Consider the following 18,558-nt stretch of genomic DNA (forward strand, 5'->3'; position numbering starts at 1 on the left):
CAGTGAGAACCATCAACCCATGGAAGAGAAGTTGCCTTCGGAAGTGGTGGGAGCTTCATCCCTGGAGGCTTTCAAGAAGAGACTGGACTGCCATCGGTCAGAAATGGTGTAGAGTCTCCTGCTTGGGCGGGGGGTTGGACTAGATGACCTCCAAGGTCCCTCCCAACTCTGTTATTCGGAATCTCATTGAATGGGGAGACAAGGCTGGCAGGGACGAAGAAGCAGCCAATTTGTCTCCGGAGAACTGCGGGACCTCGATCGCCTCGGCTTCATTACGGGAGGGGAGGAAGGGAGAACGCCGCGCCCCTCCTCCTCCTTCTCCCCCTTTCCCAGGCTCGGCGGGTCGTGAGAACGCCGCCTCCGTCCTGCGTCTCCGTCGCGTGCACGCGCCCCCTCCCCTTCCAGAGCCCCGCTTGGCAAGCAGGCAGGCGTCTCCCTCCAGCCTTCCCTTCTGCCGGACACGTGATGCAGGGGCGGCAGCCTGGCGTCGTGTGAACGCGGCGAGTGCAGGAGAGGGGCTGCTTGCTCTCTCGGGCGTGACGCGGCGGCTAGAGGAGGGGGGAAAGGAGAAGGAGGGAAAGGAGGAGGAGGAAGAGGAGGAGGAGAAAAAGAAGGAGGAGGAGGAAGAGGAGGAGAAAAAGGAGGAGGAGAAGGAGAAAAAGGAGAAAAAGAAGGAGGAGGAGGAGGAAGAGAAAAAGGAGAAAAAGGAGGAAAAAGAGGAGGGGGAGAAAAAGGAGGAAAAGAAGGAGGAGGAGGAGGTGTAGAAAAAGACGGAGAAAAAGGAGGAGGAGAAAAAGGAGAAAAAGAAGGAGGAGGAGGAAACGGAGGAGGAGGAAAAGGAGAAAAAGGAGGAGGAAAAAGAGGAGGTGGAGAAAAAGGAGGAAAAGAAGGAGGTGTAGAAAAAGGAGAAGGAGAAAAAGGAGGTGGAGGAAAAGGAGGAGGAGGAGAAAAAGGAGGAGGAGGAAAAAGGAGGAGGAGGAGGAGGAGGAGGCAGCGTAGCAGCCTCAGCTGCAGCGTTCAGCTCTGCACCGCGGACCGAGCAGCCCGGAGCCCCGCAGGCGTCGGCCGGAGAGCGTCGGAAGGCACCGGCGGGCAGCGGCAGCCTCTCCGGGGGAAGCGGGCGGACGGACGGACGGACGGCCGGGGCAGCATCAGCGGCTCCGCAGCCGGGAAACGCTCCGAGCCACCCCGACGGATCCTCGCCCTTCTCGTGCCGTTCCTGCGGCCGGGCAACATTCCCCGCTTCTGCCCGGCGTCCGGCCCGAGCGAGGGGCCGCGACCATGGGCGACAAAGGCACCAGGTCAGCGGGCGCAGGGTTGGAGAGCGAGCCGGGCTCCTGGGGGACGCGCGGGGGGACAGAGGGGCCTTCCAAGCCTCAGCGGGGCTGGACGCGTGTCGGGCCGTTCCCACGACCCGTGGGCCTTCTGGCGACCCTTCCCTGGGCCATCCGGGATTATTTTTGGGGGGGTGGGTGGAGAGTCTTATATCTAGGGGTCTCATGGAATTGGGGAGGGGGACGATGCGTAACGTGGGAAGGGGCCCTGGGGATAGATACGTGTTTGAGGGGCGGTGGGGGGGGCTCGCGGGGGGTTTCCTGCCCCCGAAGGCTTTTGCGGTCGTGTGAATTTCCGCAGTCTGGTTGGGAAGAGGGGACAGCGCCGGTGCTGAAAAGGGAAGAGAAAAAGGAGGAGGGGGTTGGGGAGGGGGAGGGAGTACCCCCATTTAGTGACTCCACCCCCACCCCCCTTTTAGGGAGGGGACCCCCCCTCCCCCATGGTGGCATCTAACCTGGAACTCCTTGTGCCAACGCTTCAAAAAATATATCCAGGTTAGCCAATTCTGCCCAAAATGGGGAGGGCATTTCTGATTTCCCCCCCCCCCCAGCTAAATAAAAAAATTAAAATTGGGAGGGGGAGATACTCAATGCCCCCCATTCCATCCTTCTGTGCTGTATGGGGTTTTTTTTTCCCCCCCGGAAGCGCCTTTTTCCTCCTTGTGAAATGGAGCCTCCACATTCAGAGGCACTTTACCAGATGTTGCTGAGGACTAGCAGCACCGAATAGCAGAGGCAAAGCTGCAGCGTGGAGGGTCTTTTCCTGCAAAATTGGGAGGGGAAGGGCACGCTTGGCCAAGGCTGCTCAGAAGCCCCGAAGAAGGAGGTGGGAGGATGGGTTGCGTGATCCCATCTCCTTTCCCCGGCAAGACGGGTAGGGGATGCTGGGAACTGTAGTTTCCGTACAGGTGGAGGCCCACAAAGCCATGGAGCCCCTGGTTTCTTTTGTGGGGTGTTTGCTGGTGGTAATATCTTTATTTACTTATTTATTAAAATGGGCTCTATCCTGCCCTTTCCTACAACAACACGGCGAGGTAGGCCAGGCTGTGGGAGTGGCCAAATGTCTCCTGTCATAAATCCACCGTATTGCTTTTACAGGATGCCGTTAACCCAGTTTAACAGAGATTGATGGTTAATCTGATGTGTTTTAACTCGGGGCCTGGATTTCTGCAATTCCATAAATCTGATTTGATAATGCCGTGTTTCTCAACTTTCGGCTGTTTTAAGATGGGTGGACTTCAACTCCCAGAATTCTCCAGCTAGGGGAATTCTGGGAATTGAAGTCCATCCATCTTAAAACATCCATGGATGGGAAACGTTGGGCTAATATGTTGTAGAGATTATTGAGAGGATGGAGAGAAACCACATCTGATGAAAAATAGTGCTAATTGACCTAAGAAAGCAGGAAAATCCCCAAATAACCAAACCAGGTTCCTAGTCCTCATTGTCTTATAACATAATCGTGACCAATTCTTGCATTTTGGCTTTTTTAAACAAACGAACAAACAAACAAGACACACAGAATTAACAATTTGCAAGGTGAGAGTATGCTAAGTCTGGGATTGCAGCCTCTTAGAATCGTGGAAGGGATCCCAGAGGTCATCTAGTCTAACCCCCCACCCACCCCCGGTTGTGTAAAAACTATAACGGCACCCCTAATCGGGGTGGGGGTGGGGAAGTGTTGTTGTTGTGCGAATGATGCAAACGGGTGTTGTTTTGTCATGATTTGTAGGGATTCCCTTGCCCCTTCCCCACCCGCGAATGTTTTCGTTTGGTGTGTCGGGGCTAGGGAAGGATGAGTGAACCGGGGCTCGACCGAAGGAGCGGATCCTGCGTTCAAATCGTGCTCAGAGGTTCAGAGCGCGTGCAAATATCTGCAGGGGAGATTGCCTTGAGAAATCAGCGGGTGGGAAGACTTTGCACACGGACGGATCTGATTTTGCCAAGGGAGGTTTTTGCAAAAGGTCGAATTCTTTTGGTCTCTAGCAAAGTGTTGTGCTGGAGTTGTCGTTGTGTAGCAAGGTTAAATTAGGGGGTCCCCAATGGGACGTCCCCCAGATAGGTGTTGGCTCTTCAAATCCTCACCCTGACCCGCCTGGGGTGCTAGGAAGCAGAGGCCTCGTTTTGTGGGGCTCCCTGTGGAGAAAACGTGGTTGCGTGGCTCATTATCTGGGTAGAGGGTTGAGACGGTTTGTCATGTCTCCCTCAACAACACCACAATAAACGTGCTTAAACGAGCACCGGGGTCCAGTTAGTGTCCAGGAGAATTTCCCTCCCTCTCCGTTTCGGCTACCTTCCTTCCTTCCCTTCTTTCCATCCCTCCCTCTCCCCTTCTCCTTCCCTCCTTCTTTCCTTTCGTTCCTTCTCCCTCTCTTTCCTTCCTTCCCCCCTCCTTCTGTTCTTTATTTCCTTCTCTCCATTTATCCTTCCTTTCCTCCTTTCTTTCTTTCCTTCCTTGCCTCCCCCTTTCTCCTTCCTTCCTTCCTTCTCTCTCTCCTCCCTCCTTCCCCCTCTCTCTGTTTCCTTCCTTCCTTCTTTTCTTTCTTTCTCCATTTCTTTCTTCTTTTTTTTGTCTCTCTTTCATCTTCTTTTTCTCTTTCTCATCTGTATATCAGTCTATCTGTGTCTGTCTGTTCACCCATCAATCCACCTATTCATCTATCCTCTTATTTCTTTCTCTCATCCCTTCCTCCTTCCCTCCCTCCCTGTTTCCTTCCTTCCTTCTTTTCTCTTTCTCTCAATTTCTTTCCTTTGTCTCTCTTTCGTCTTCCTTTTTCTTTTCCTCATCTGTATATTTGTCTGTCGATTCACCCATCTATCCACCTGTTTATCTATCCCCTTATTTCTTTCTCTCCTTCCTTCCTCCCTCCCTCCCTCCCTTCCAACCAAGGCTGAGAAAAACCATCTAAGGCAGGGGAAGAGGAGGGTCCCGAGTCTCTGGCAGACCCCCTTTTAAGCCCTGCTTGCACCCAAAGGGGAGCCAAAGGGGAGCCAGACGGGCTGGCCGTAAGAGCCCCTCCTGCTCTTCTCCCTGGTCAGAGGCCGGCTGGAGGAGGCCAAGAGAGACGCTGCTCACCTTCCCCCATCTGTGGCTTCCTGAGCCACTGTGATGTACATCATCATCATCATCATCATCATCGTCATCCTTTCCTGAGCATCCATTTCATGTTCTGGAGTTTGGCCCCTCTCTTGTTTCCTTCTGTCTGATCTGGGTCAAAGAGACATTGATCTCAAGGAGCATCCCATGCAAAGCAGGCCGCGAGACCCAGGGAAAGGTTGTGGAGGAAGGGAGGGAGGAAGAAAGAAGGAAGGGGAAGAGGGAGGGAGGGAGGGAGGGAGGAAGATGGAGAAAGGTACAAAGGGAGAAAGAAAAAACTGGGGGAGAGGGAAGGACGGAAGGAAAGGAAGGAAGGAAGGAAGATAGAGAAAGGTACAAAAGGAGAAAGAAAAACCTGGGGGAAAGAAGGAAGGACGGAAGGAAGGAAGGAAAGGAAGGAAGGAAAGGAAGGAAGGAAGGAAGGAAGGAAGGAAGGAAGGAAGGAAAGGAAGGAAGGAAGGAAGGAAGGAAGATGGAGAAAGGTACAAAGGGAGAAAGAAAAAACTGGGGGAAAGAAGGAAGGAAGGACGGAAGGAAGGAAGGAAGGAAGGAAGGAAGGAAGGAAGGAAGGAAGGGAGATGGAGAAAGATACAAAGGGAGAAAGAAAAATCTGGGGGAAAGAAGGAAGGAAGGAAGGAAGGAAGGAAGGAAGGAAGGAAGGAAGGAAGGAAGGAAGGGAGATGGAGAAAGATACAAAGGGAGAAAGAAAAATCTGGGGGAAAGAAGGAAGGAAGGAAGGAAAGGAAGGAAGGAAGGAAGGAAGGAAGGAAGGAAGGAAGGAAGGAAGGAAGGAAGATGGAGAAAGGTACAAAAGGAGAAAGAAAAACCTGGGGGAAAGAAGGAAGGAAGGAAGGAAGGAAGGAAGGAAGGAAGGAAGGAAGGAAGGAAGGAAGGAAGGAAGGAAGAAAGGAAGGCAGGAAGGAAGGAAGGGAGATGGAAAAAGGTACAAAGGGAGAAAGAAAAAACTGGGGGAAAGAAGGAAGGAAAGAAGAAAGGAAGTACAGAAGGAAGGAAGGAAAGGAAGGAAGGGAGATGGAGAAAGGTACAAAGGGAGAAAGAAAAAATGGGGAAAAGAAGGAAGGAAGGAAAGAAAGGAAGGAAGGAGGGAAGGAAGGAAGGAAGGAAGGAAGGAAGGAAGGAAGGAAGGAAGCCATATGGGTGGTTCTTGGCTTACAACTATTCATTTAGTGACCATTCGAAGTTGCGACAACACTGAAAAGGTATGACTGTTTTTCACACTGATGGCCATTGCAGCATTCCTTCCCCATGACCACGGGATCCAAATTCCGATGCTTGGCAAGAGGCATGTCCTCATGACGGTTATGGGATCCCCTGACAAGTGAAGTCAACAGGGAAGTGAGAGTCACTGAACAAGCCTGTTCCTAACTTAACAGCTCCAGGGATTCACTTAACAATTGCAGCAAGGAAGGTTGTAAAATGGGACCTGCCTCTCTTAGCAATGTAACTGTTGGGCTCAACTGTGGTCGTAAGTCGAGGGAATTCTGGGAGTTGAAGTCCATCCATCTTAAAACATTCTGGCTGGGGAATTCTGGGAGTTGAAGTCCACCCATCTTAAAACATTCTGGCTGGGGAATTCTGGGAGTTGAAGTCCATCCGTCTTAAAACATTCTGGCTGGGGAATTCTGGGAGTTGAAGTCCATCCGTCTTAAAACATTCTGGCTGGGGAATTCTGGGAGTTGAAGTCCATCCGTCTTAAAACATTCTGGCTGGGGAATTCTGGGAGTTGAAGTCCATCCGTCTTAAAACATTCTGGCTGGGGAATTCTGGGAGTTGAAATCCACCTATCTTAAAACATTCTGGCTGGGGAATTCTGGGAGTTGAAGTCCATCCGTCTTAAAACATTCTGGCTGGGGAATTCTGGGAGTTGAAGTCCATCCGTCTTAAAACATTCTGGCTGGGGAATTCTGGGAGTTGAAGTCCATCCGTCTTAAAACATTCTGGCTGGGGAATTCTGGGAGTTGAAGTCCATCCGTCTTAAAACATTCTGGCTGGGGAATTCTGGGAGTTGAAGTCCACCCATCTTAAAACATTCTGGCTGGGGAATTCTGGGAGTTGAAGTCCATCCGTCTTAAAACATTCTGGCTGGGGAATTCTGGGAGTTGAAGTCCATCCGTCTTAAAACATTCTGGCTGGGGAATTCTGGGAGTTGAAGTCCATCCGTCTTAAAACATTCTGGCTGGGGAATTCTGGGAGTTGAAATCCACCTATCTTAAAACATTCTGGCTGGGGAATTCTGGGAGTTGAAGTCCACCCATCTTAAAACATTCTGGCTGGGGAATTCTGGGAGTTGAAGTCCACCCATCTTAAAACATTCTGGCTGGGGAATTCTGGGAGTTGAAGTCCACCCATCTTAAAACATTCTGGCTGGGGAATTCTGGGAGTTGAAGTCCACCCATCTTAAAACATTCTGGCTGGGGAATTCTGGGAGTTGAAGTCCACCCATCTTAAAACATTCTGGCTGGGGAATTCTGGGAGTTGAAGTCCATCCGTCTTAAAACATTCTGGCTGGGGAATTCTGGGAGTTGAAGTCCACCTATCTTAAAACATTCTGGCTGGGGAATTCTGGGAGTTGAAATCCATCCATCTTAAAACATACATGCTGGGGAATTCTGGGAGTTGAAGTCCACCCATCTTAAAACATTCTGGCTGGGGAATTCTGGGAGTTGAAGTCCATCCGTCTTAAAACATTCTGGCTGGGGAATTCTGGGAGTTGAAGTCCACGTATCTCCAAGCTGCCAAGTTTAAGAACCCCTGTGTTATGTTATATTCTTCTTTGGAGAGCAGGAAGAAGGAATAAGTTCTGCAGCTTGAAGAGGGCCCAAAATCTAGTCAGAAAACACCTTTCATCTGAATGAGTTTAAATCTCATCCGGAAAACGGAGGAAAAATTTGGGTCATTTGGGAAATGTCTCTCCTCTTTGAGCAATTGCAGAGAATTGGGGCTCTGCCAGATGACCGTAAGGCAGGCCAGGTCCCTATTTTGAAGGAGGCGAAAAAAAGAAGATTCAACAAGCTGCAGACCGGAGGAGTCCGACATTAATACCGGGAAAAATCTAAAATCCTCATCATCTCATTTCAACTCTGAGCTACAAATATTCTCCTTTGTTGATATGGATCCTCCAGAGATTAATTTCTAAGCACTTGGAAAACAGGGTGAGAATTACCAGAAGTTGGTATAGATTTGTCAAGGAAGAATTCTTGCCAGAGTAACATTTATCTCTCTTTTCTTTTTCTTTTTTTCTTTTGATCCGGTCATTCCCTTAAGACAGAAGTCTTCAAACTTGGCAGCTTTAAGACTTGTGGACTTCAACTCCCAGAATTCTCCAGCCAGCATAGCTGGCTGGAGAATTCTGGGAGTTGAAGTCCACAAGTCTTAAAGCTGCCAAGTTTGAAGACTTCTGCTTTAAGAGATTGCAGGAATGCTTCATAGACATAATATATCTTGATTGTAACCATCACTTTTTAAAATCACTTAGATGACTGAGCTGAATGATTTGATTGTTGAATCAAGGGATGCCCAAAAATGAGACTCAAAAGAATACTTGTCGATAGTCGGTCGAATGAGAGAGAATTCTCGTCAAATTGGAGAATCATAATTCAGCTATATAGAAGAATTGCAGAATAACAGAGTTGGAAGGGACTTGAGAGGTCTTCTAGTCCAACCCTCAGTCAAGCAGGAAACCCTGTAATATTTCAGACAAAAACTCTTCTTAAAAACTCCTCCAGTGTTGGAGATTTACAACGGTTTGTTTAGTGACCATTCAACGCAGTGGTGAAATCCATTTTTTTTTTACTACCGGTTCTGTGGGCGTGGCTTGTTGGGCGAGGTGTGGCTTGGTGGGCGTGGCTTGGTGGGCGTGGCAGGGGAAGGATACTGCAAAATCTCCATTCCCTCCCCACTCCTGGGAGAAGGATACTGCAAAACCCCCATTCCCTCCCCACTCCAGGGGAAGGATACTGCAAAATCTCCATTCCCTCCCCACTCCTGGGAGAAGGATACTGCAAAATCTCCATTCCCACCCCACTCTGGGGCCAGCCAGAGGTGGCATTTGCTGGTTCTCTGAACTACTCAAAATTTCTGCTACCGGTTCTCCAGAACCTGTCAGAACCTGCTGGATTTCACCCCTGATTCAACATCACAATGGCACTGAAAAGAAGTGACTTACGACCATTTTTCACACTTATGACCGTTGCAGCATCTCGACAGCCACGAGATCAAAATTCAAATGCTTGGCAACTGGCTTGTATTTATGACGGTTGTAGTGTTCCCTTTTGCGACCTTCCAACTGTGGTAGAAACGGTTGCAACATGGAGCAAAATTCACTTAATCGTTGTTTCACTTAGCAACAGAAATGTTGCACTCAGTTGTGGTCATACATTGAGGACTACCTGTAGAACTGAGGAAGATTGGGACAGTGAAGAGGATTAGGGAAATGTAGTCTATAGAGACACTAGAAATATAGTCTGAAGAGACACTTACAGTCGGTAAGTAAGGTTCTACATTTAGGGAAGAAAAACCAAATGCACAGGTACAGTATAGGTGGTACTTCGCTCAATAGTAGTAACTATGAGAGGGATCTTGTAATCCTAGTGGATAATCATTTAAATATGAGCCAGCCATGTGCAGCAGCTGCCAAAAAAGCCAACACAGTTCTAGGCTGCATAAACAGAGGGAGAGAATCAAGATCAGGTGAAGTGTTAATACCACTTTATGCCTTGGTAAGGCCACACTTGGAATATTGCATTCAGTTTTGGTGGCCATGATGTAAAAAAGATGTGGAGACTCTAGAAAAAGTGCAGAGAAGAGCAACAAAGAGGATTAGAAGACTGGAGGCTGAGACATATGAAGAACGGTTGCAGGAACTGGGTATGTCTACTTTAATGCAAAGAAGGACCAGGGGAGACATGATAGCAGTCTTCCAAGGGCTGCCCCAAAGAAGAGGGAGTCAAGCTATTCTCCAAAACACCTGAAGGCAGGAGAAGAAGCAACAGGTGGAAATTGATCAAGGAGAGAAGCAACTTAGAACTAAGGAGAAATTTCCTGACAGTGAGAACAATTAACCAGTGGAACAACTTGCCTCCAGAAGTTGTGAAGGCTCCAACGCTGGAGGTTTTAAAGAAGAGATTGGACAACCATTTGTCTGAAGTGGTGTAGGGTTTCCTGCCTAAGCAGGGGGTGGGACTAGAAGACCTCCAAGGTCCCTTCCAACTCTGTTATTCTAGTTGGTTGGTTGGATGGATGGATGGATGAGGTGTTTTCTAAGATATTCTGTCCCAAAGGTGATTTTCAAAAGAGGAATGGATTCCGGTTTTTTCTTTGAAAGTATTTTGTTTGTCATCCAAGAAGATTCTTCAGCGAAATGGTTTTCAAAGAAAAACAAAGTCCAGTTGCCTTTTGAAAAACACTTTTGGGACAACCATGACTGGGATGACTGAGAGAATCTCTTCTTGACCGCTGGTTCCTTCAACTGTGGATGGTTGATCCTAAAAGGCCAGAGGCTTTCCGCCATTTTTGATATCTGAATATCTTCTCCGAGATCTTTGCGAGGGCTCTACCAAGTGCTACCCTGTGAGTTTTTCTCCCAAAAATTTGACATCCTATCACCTTTTCCCTGCGCTGCCTTCTGGGATGAGAGAAAGCGGATATTGGAGAGTGAGAGAGAGAGCGATCGATATCTGAAAAAGCATCTCAGAGAAGGTTAAGGACCTCTTCTCTCATCCCAGGAGACAGGACAGGGGACAGGAGTGTTGGATAAGAAGAAGATGAAAGCAGTTTTTGATGGAGCTTCCAGTGGACCCAAAGTGGCTCTGGGCATTCTGATAAAAGGCACGACAATAATCCTAAATTGCATTAACAGAGGGATGCAATCAAGATCAAGGCAGGTACTCAATACCACGCTATAAAGCCTGAGTAAGACCACGCCTAGATACCTGCATCCCGTTTTGGTCACCACACTATAAAAAAGATGATGAGACTCTAAGAAAAAGTGCAGAGAAGAGCAACCAGGATGATGAAGGAACTGGAGGCTAAAACATACGATGAACGGTTGCAGGAACTGGGCCTGGCTAGTCTAGTGAAGAGAAGGACCAGGGGAGACAGGAGAACATCTTCCAATATTTGAGGGGCTGCCCCAGAGAGGAGGAAGGGGGTCAAGCTATTTTCCAAAGCAACTGAAGGCCAGACAAGGAATAATGGATGGAAACTGAACAAGGAGAGATTCAACCTAGAAATAAGGAGACATTTCCTGACAGTGAGAACCATCAACCCCTTGGAACAGCAGTTGCCTTCAGATGTTGTGGGAGCTTCATCCCTGGAGGCTTCCAAGAAGAGACTGGGCTGCCATCGGTCAGAAATAATGTAGGGTCTCCTGCTTGGGTGGGGGGTTGGACTAGATGACCTATAAGATCCCTTCCAACTCTTTAATCTGTTATCTATTAGGGATATTTGTGGGGGGAGGGGTGTTCCTGCCTTAAACCAAAGATTGACCTGGATGGTGCAAATAGCCCTCTCCAACTGAGACCTCCCTGGTGCTCTCTGAGCTTGGTCGTTTTCTTGGAGACGTTTCGTGGCCCAGTTAGGTAATATCAACAGTGCTGGGGAGTGTGGGGTTTGCTCTATACAGTAGCTTGTCTAGCCAGAGTCGGTGAGGTGTGGTTTTCTTTTTTCTAATTCATTGATTAAGGTATTGTTTTCTGTTAGATTGTTTGTCTGGGGTTAATCCCTGCTTATCTCGGTTAAAGGCTGCAGGGCAAGTTACTGTAGAGATAATTCACTGAAGGCGAATATATGTGTCCCAGAATAATATTGCAGGATCCAATCTGAGTCCGTCACCTGGACCAGAAGCTTTGTCTTCCGAGTTTTCGGACTCAAAGGAAGCCCCTCTTCCTTCTGACACTGATGATATTCCCTAGCTGGGTCATGAAACGTCTGCAAGAAAATAAACTAGCTCAGAGAGCCCAAGAACCCCTTCGTTCTTCTCCTTCACCACCAACCTCTCCTCCTCCTCTTCCTCTTCCCCTTCCCCTTCCCTTTCTCCTCCTCCCCCTCTTCTTCCTCCTTTCCACAAACCTCACTCCTTTCTAGCACTGATTATGTTCCTGTTCTGACCCAGCCTTAGCAGACGCAAGAAACGGACTCCCGGTCACGAAAAAACCCTCTTTATTTGTGAATTAATTGCATTCACCCACCAAAAAGTCCCCACAATAGTCCTTCAAAGAGTTAACGGCAGTAACAGACCTTGTCAGTTCCTTGCGATAATTGCAAGGCCCTGAGCTCCTATACGAAAGGCTGCAAATTAAGTTCTGGCAAGCAGTCTCTGAGGCACGAAACACCATGAGCAAAATCTCCAGAAATACGAACGGTTGTCTCCTACGACCACCATTCCCCTTTCCTTTGATTTATTCCCCAGCCAGGGAGGGGCCATTCGACGTCTATGTGTGCTTTGCTTCCCGAGTTGACTCCTTGTCCTCCATTGTTCTCCTCTCCTAACTGCTCTGCACATACGTGTATCTGGAACAGGCCCCAGCTGTTCTTCCTCCTCCTCACTCAGCTCAGCCTCCAAAGGCAGCTGCGTCTCCGGCGGCTGGGAAATGTTGGACGGCCCTGCTTCTATCTCTGCGTCCAATGCAGAGCATCCACCAGAGCCTTCCCCAGACTCCAGAACTGACCCAAGTTCCTCCCCCCAACCTCCTCATCGTCTGGGTCTGCCGCCAATTCCACTGGCAGCTGGCGGGCCACAACAGCTCCCTAGTTGGGTCATGAAATGTCTTGAAAAAAATAACCAGAGCATAGCAAAGTCCCCACAGTTGTTGTTATTGTTGTTGTTGTCGTCGTCATCGTCCTCCTCCTCCTCCTCCTCTCTTTCTCTCTCTCTCTCTTCCGCAAACCCCATTCCCTCCTAGTACTGATGATGTTCCCTAGCTGGGTCATGAAACGTCTGCAAACACATACACACCCCAAACTCAGAGAGCACGAATAGGATAGGATAGGATAGGATAGGATAGGATAGGATAGAATAGAATAGAATAGAATAGAATAGAATAGAATAGAATAGAATAGAATAGAATAGAACAGAACAGAACAGAACAGAACAGAACAGAACAGAACAGAACAGAAATATGGAATACAATAGAGAATAGAATAGAGTAGAGTAGAGTAGAGTAGAGTAGAGTAGAGTAGAGTAGAGTAGAGTAGAGTAGAGTAGAGTAGAGTAGAGTAGAGTAGAGTAGAGTAGAATAGAATAGAATAGAACAGAAATATGGAATAGAATAGAATAGAATAGAATAGAATAGAATAGAATAGAATAGAATAGAATAGAATAGAATAGAATAGAATAGAATAGAATAGAATAACAGAGTTGGAAGGGACCTTGGAGGTCTTCTAGTCCAACCTCCTTCCCAGGCAGGAAACTCTACACCACTTCGGACAAATGGTTATCCAACCTTTTCTTAAAAATTTCCAGTGTTGGAGCATTCACAACCAAGGACCCCACAATTCAACCCTGACCTACAAATATCCTCTTCTATTACTCTTTTCCACACCTTAAGACCCTCGGACGCCTCTCTTAGTTTTTCTCACCCAAGAGTAGAAACCCTCTACTCTTTGTTTGCACAGGACTATCCAATCTTCCCCCAAACATCCTCCTTTCGGAGATCACTTCCTATCCGGTGGAACTGCAGGAGCTGGGAGCATCTCCCCTCCCGAGGACCCTTTAAGGCTCCTCTTACTGACAAGCCTTTGCGTTTAGGACGAGATCCGTCGTAAGACTTGCAGGCCGGAGAGAAGGAAGAGCAAACGGTTGGAAAGCAGGACTCGGCCATAGCGGTATATTTGGAAGGGGGGATTGCCAAGCATTTAGCAGATAATGCCCGAAGCATTGGCCTCTCGGGACAATTATATTACATATGGATCCGTTTTCGCTGACCTCGTGGATCCTTTCAGCCTCCTTGCTGTAAGAGCACAAAGCCCTGGGATTAACGCTGGCCTTTTATATTTTTATTTTTATTTCCCCCCTTTCTTTTTCCCCTTAGAGCACTTAGAGAGCAAATTGCTTTCCGCAGGCTGCAGTTTCAGAAATGGACGTACAGGCAGTCCTTGGCTTACGACGGTTCACCGAGTGACCGTTCGAACCTACGGCGGCCCCGAAAAAAAGGGACTTCGGGGCTGTTTTTCACACGTCCAAATCCAGATGTTTTTCACACTTACGTCCAAATCCAGACGTCTTGGCAAACCTGACTCAGATTTATGACGGGTTGCAGCGTCCCCGGGGGAGGGGGTGTCACGTGATCCCCCTTTGACGACGTTCTAAATGAGCAAAATCCGTGGGGAAGCCGGATTCACTTAACGGCCAGATGACTAACTTGTCAGCTGCCGTGAGTTGCTTAGCCGCTGAGGCAAGGAAGTTTTGTTAGCGGGGGCAACGTTCATTTAGCAACAGAAATCTGGGGCTCAGTTGTGGTCGTAAGTCGAGGACTACCTGTAAAATAAGTGAAGGCAGGTTGTAACCACAGGTGCAGGCGGTCCTTGAGTTTCTGCCTGCAGAAGGGATCAGAATTTCCATTGCTAAGGAAGGAGGTCTAGTCCCGTCTTAGGGATGAAAGCCGGCTGGGTGACTTTGGGCCAATCACCAGGTGACAGAGAGTTCTAGTCCCGTCTTAGGGATGAAAGCCAGCTGGGTGACTTTGGGCCAATCACCAGGTGACAGAGAGTTCTAGTCCCGCCTTAGGGATGAAAGCCAGCTGGGTGACTTTGGGCCAATCACCAGGTGACAGAGAGTTCTAGTTCCTCCTTAGGCATGAAAGCCATCTGGGTGTCTTTGGGCCAATCACCAGGTGACAGAGAGTTCTAGTCCCGTCTTAGGGATGAAAGCCGGCTGGGTGACTTTGGGCCAATCACCAGGTGACAGAGAGTTCTAGTTCCTCCTTAGGCATGAAAGCCATCTGGGTGTCTTTGGGCCAATCACCAGGTGACAGAGAGTTCTAGTCCCGTCTTAGGGATGAAAGCCAGCTGGGTGACTTTGGGCCAATCACCAGGTGACAGAGAGTTCTAGTCCCGCCTTAGGCATGAAAGCCATCTGGGTGTCTTTGGGCCAATCACCAGGTGACAGAGAGTTCTAGTCCCGTCTTAGGGATGAAAGCCAGCTGGGTGACTTTGGGCCAATCACCAGGTGACAGAGAGTTCTAGTCCCGCCTTAGGGATGAAAGCCAGCTGGGTGACTTTGGGCCAATCACCAGGTGACAGAGAGTTCTAGTTCCTCCTTAGGCATGAAAGCCATCTGGGTGTCTTTGGGCCAATCACCAGGTGACAGAGAATTCTAGTCCCGCCTTAGGCATGAAAGCCATTTGGGTGCCTTTGGGCCAATCACCAGGCGACAGAGAGTTCTAGTCCCGCCTTAGGCATGAAAGCCATTTGGGTGCCTTTGGGCCAATCACCAGGCGACAGAGAGTTCTAGTCCTGCCTTAGGGATGAAAGCCAGCTGGGTGACTTTGGGCCAATCACCAGGCGACAGAGAGTTCTAGTCCTGCCTTAGGGATGAAAGCCAGCTGGGTGACTTTGGGCCAATCACCAGGCGACAGAGAGTGCTAGTCCCACCTTAGGCATGAAAAATGGCTGGGTGCCTTTGGGCCAATTACCAGGAGATGGTGAGTTCTAGTCCCGCCTTAGGCGGGAAAGCCGGCTGGGTGACTTTGGGCCAATCACCAGGAGACGGTGAGTTCTAGTCCCGCCTTAGGCAGATTCACTTAACAACCGTGTGACCAACTGAACAACTGCAGTGATTCACTTAGCAACTGTGGCAAGAAAGGTCATAAAAGGTAATAACAGCCTCCACTTTTTACTTACAGTAGATACAATAATAAATGCCGACCGCCATCTTCACTTCAGGCCACATCCTGCAGATATTCCCGGATTAAAGGCTAAACCAGGGTTAAACCAAGATGGCAAACAGGGGAGGGGATTGCAGGTGTTGGGTTTGGAGACGACCTGTGTGCAGAAGGGGGGGGAGGGAGCTGGAAGGGACCTTGGAGGTCATCTAGTCCAACCTCCCCGTGCTCAAGACCCTAGACCATTTCAGACAAAGGGTGGTCCAGTCCCTTCTTAAAAGCCTCCAGTGATGAAGGACCCACAACTTCTGGAGGCAAAAATAATAACTAAAATTGCTCAGGGCCTCCAGGGAAGGCGAGACTTTTCTTTCTTTTTTTCTTGAGTTCTGGAGAAAATATATTTGGGGCTGGTTGGCTGAACAAAAGGCCGCTGGAAAGGGCCCAGTTGAGCCTCTGGGAACATCAAGTGTGCCAAACAATTTGCATAGGTTTATTTTGTACAAACAATTTGGGATAATTGGCCAGTTTTCCATGGGAGGTTTTCTGGGGAAGGACAGCTTTTTGCAAAGCCCAGGAAGGGGGGGGGGGACTGCAAAGATAGGTGGGGAGGGAGAGAGGAAGAGAGGGAAGGAGGGAGAGAGGAAGGGAGGGAGGAAGGAAGGGAAGGAGGGAGAGAGGGAGGGAGAGAGAAAGAGGGAGGGAGAGAGGGAGGGAGGGAGGAAGAAAGGAAAGGAGAGAGAGAGGGAGGGAGAGAGGGAGGGAGAGAGGGAGAGAGAAAGAGGGAGGGAGAGAGGAAGGGAGGGAGGAAGGAAGGGAAGGAGGGGGGAAGAAAAGGAAGAGAGGATGGAAGATAAGAACAGGGTGAGAAACGAAGGAAGGAAGGAAAAGAGGGAAGGAGAGCGGGAGAAAGGGAGGGAGGGAGGAAGGGAAAGATGGAGAGAGGAAGGAAGGAAGGAGGGAGAGTGGGAGGGAGAAAAAGGAAGGGAGGGTGGGAGATAAGAACAGGGTGAGAGAGAAAGGAAGGAAGGAAAAGAAGGAAGGAAGGAGGGAGGAATGGAGAGTGAGGGAGGGAAGAGAGGGAGGGACGAGGGAGAGGGATAGGGAGAAAAAGGAAGGGAGGGTGGAAGATAAGAACAGAGTGAGAAATGAAGGAAGGAAAAGAGAGAAGGAAGGAGGGAGGGAGAGGAAGGAAGGGAGAGTGGAAGATAAGAACAGGATGAGAGAGTCGAAAGAAGGAATGGAGAGCGAGTGAGAGAGGGAAGGAAGGAAGGAAGGAAGACAGGGAGGGAGAGAGGTAGAAAGGAGGGAGGAGGGAGGGAGCAGAGGAAAAAAGGGAGAGAGCAAGGGAGCAAGCAGAGGAAGGAAATGAGGGAGGGATGGAAGGAGGGGAAATAGAGGAAGGAAGTGAGTGACTAAGGAAAGAAGGGAGAGAAAGAGGAAGGAAGGAAGGAAGTAGAGGAAGAAAAGGAGGGAGGAGGGGGGAGTAGAGGAAGGAAGAGAGAGAGATAGAAAGGAAAGAAGGGAGAGAAAGAGAAAGGAAGGAAGGAGAGTCTTCCATCTGACCTTTTCTCTCATTCCTCCCTCCCTCCCTCCTTTTCTCTTCCTCCCCCTTTTGACCCTCCCTCCTCCTTCCGAGAAACATGTGAAAACCTCTTTTTTCGGGGGGGGGGGGATTACCGAGCGTTGTCCCCTTGCAGCTGTTTTCCATCCTGCCTCCTGTTTTTCTCCTTGCTTTATTTACCCTCCGCATCATAACTCGCATCCAATCTGATTGTGCCAGGAGGCCTCGCTCAGACTTTCCTGCTCCGTAAATCAAAGGCCGAAATGAATATCATCATCATCATCATCATCATAAGCCACCACTGCTTTCAGCCCATTTCACCGCCCTTAAAAAGACCCTTCGGAGATACTTCGCGGGGTGAAGTCATCGCACAAAGGGGGCATATTCTGGAATTCCTGTCACTCCGGCCTGACTTCATCCCGGTTTCCCGCAAATGCCCGGGTCGTTTTCTCTCCCAATTTCCTGGCATTCTAGATGGGATAAATATCATCCCTGCTATATTTGACCTGTAAACGCTGCACGCGTGTCCCAGACAGACGAAAGACCTCTGCAGGCATATGTACCTTCAACATTTCTCAGCAGGTTTAAAATGGGTGGACTTCAACTCCCAGAATTCCTTAGCCAGCATGGCTGGACTTCAATTCCCACAATGCCCCAACCAGCATGGGTGAACTTCGACTCCCACAATGCCCTAGACAGACAGACCATTCTTGCAAGCCAGAGGTCTTCAAACTTCGCAGCTTTAAGACTTGTGGACTTTGACTCCCAGAATCCCACAGCCAGAATGGCTGGACTTCGACTCCCAGAATTCCCCACCAGAATGGCTGGAATTCGACTCCCAGAATTCCCCAGCCAGCATGGCTGGACTTCGACTCCCAGAATTCCCCACCAGAATGGCTGGACTTCGACTCCCAGAATTCCCCACCAGAATGGCTGGACTTCAACTCCCAGAATTCCCCAGCCAGCATGGGTGGACTTCGACTCCCAGAATTCCTTAGCCAGAATGAGTGGACTTCAACTCCCACAATGCCCCAGCCAGCCAGACCATTCTTACAAGCATAGCTGGCTGGAGAATTCTGGGATTTGAAGTCCACGAGTCTTGAAGCTGCAAAGTTTGAAGACCTCTGTTGCAAGCCATGTCAATTTTTTTCTCACTGAACTTCCAAGCATTGTTTGCCTCCATGAAGATATAACAAGCAAACAAATACTTCAGTTTGTGTGTGTGTGTGTGTGTGTGTGTGTAATTCCAGCTGGGCTCCCAGATCTGGAAAATGACCAAAGTCAGAACAGGAAGTCGGCGAGAAAGCAGAAGGAATTATCTTTGTTTGTTTGTTGTTGTTGTTGTTTGGCATTATTTAGAAATTGCTGCCTTGTTTGCAAATAACGCAAGCACTGACAACCCTCAGCCATTTTGCCATTCCTAACGGAACCTTTGCTTAAATCTGTTTTAATCCAAAAACCAGCATTTGCAAAGGAAGGAACTGAGTTCTCACGACCCACTGAACTCTTGTGTCCGTCCGGTCCGTTTATTTATTCTGTTTGTTTGATTGCTCATCTCAGACTTTTGCCTATGTACAAAAAACCTGGGTAGTTTTTTGCAGGGCGCCCAAGGTTTAGTGTGTTGTCCATTATGCAAACTTTCATTAACCTGATAATCAAATTTGACCCTGGTTAGATGAGCTGTGTGAAGATGCTTCTCTCTCTATGGAGGGGAATCTTAGATTC

The 18,558-nt window shown here is 48.9% G+C and overlaps 1 protein-coding gene across 2 annotated transcripts in view; it reads left to right on the forward strand.

Annotated features, from left to right (window-relative positions):
* Positions 1 to 464: 464 nt before the first annotated feature.
* ARRB1 (arrestin beta 1) overlaps positions 465 to 18,558 on the forward strand; it is a 74,600-nt gene continuing 56,506 nt past the window's right edge. The window contains exon 1 of one of the 2 annotated variants that reach the window (XM_087895716.1): positions 465 to 1,301. In XM_087895716.1, the coding sequence (XP_087751842.1) occupies positions 1,282 to 1,301 (20 nt within the window). In that variant the 5' untranslated portion in view covers positions 465 to 1,281. The remainder of the gene's footprint in view (positions 1,302 to 18,558) is intronic. The other variant, XM_087895715.1, reaches the window with a different exon arrangement.

Source organism: Pantherophis guttatus, chromosome 5 (genome assembly GCF_059756535.1).
Source record: "Pantherophis guttatus breed Tessera chromosome 5, ASM5975653v1, whole genome shotgun sequence".
Lineage (NCBI taxonomy): Eukaryota > Metazoa > Chordata > Lepidosauria > Squamata > Colubridae > Pantherophis > Pantherophis guttatus.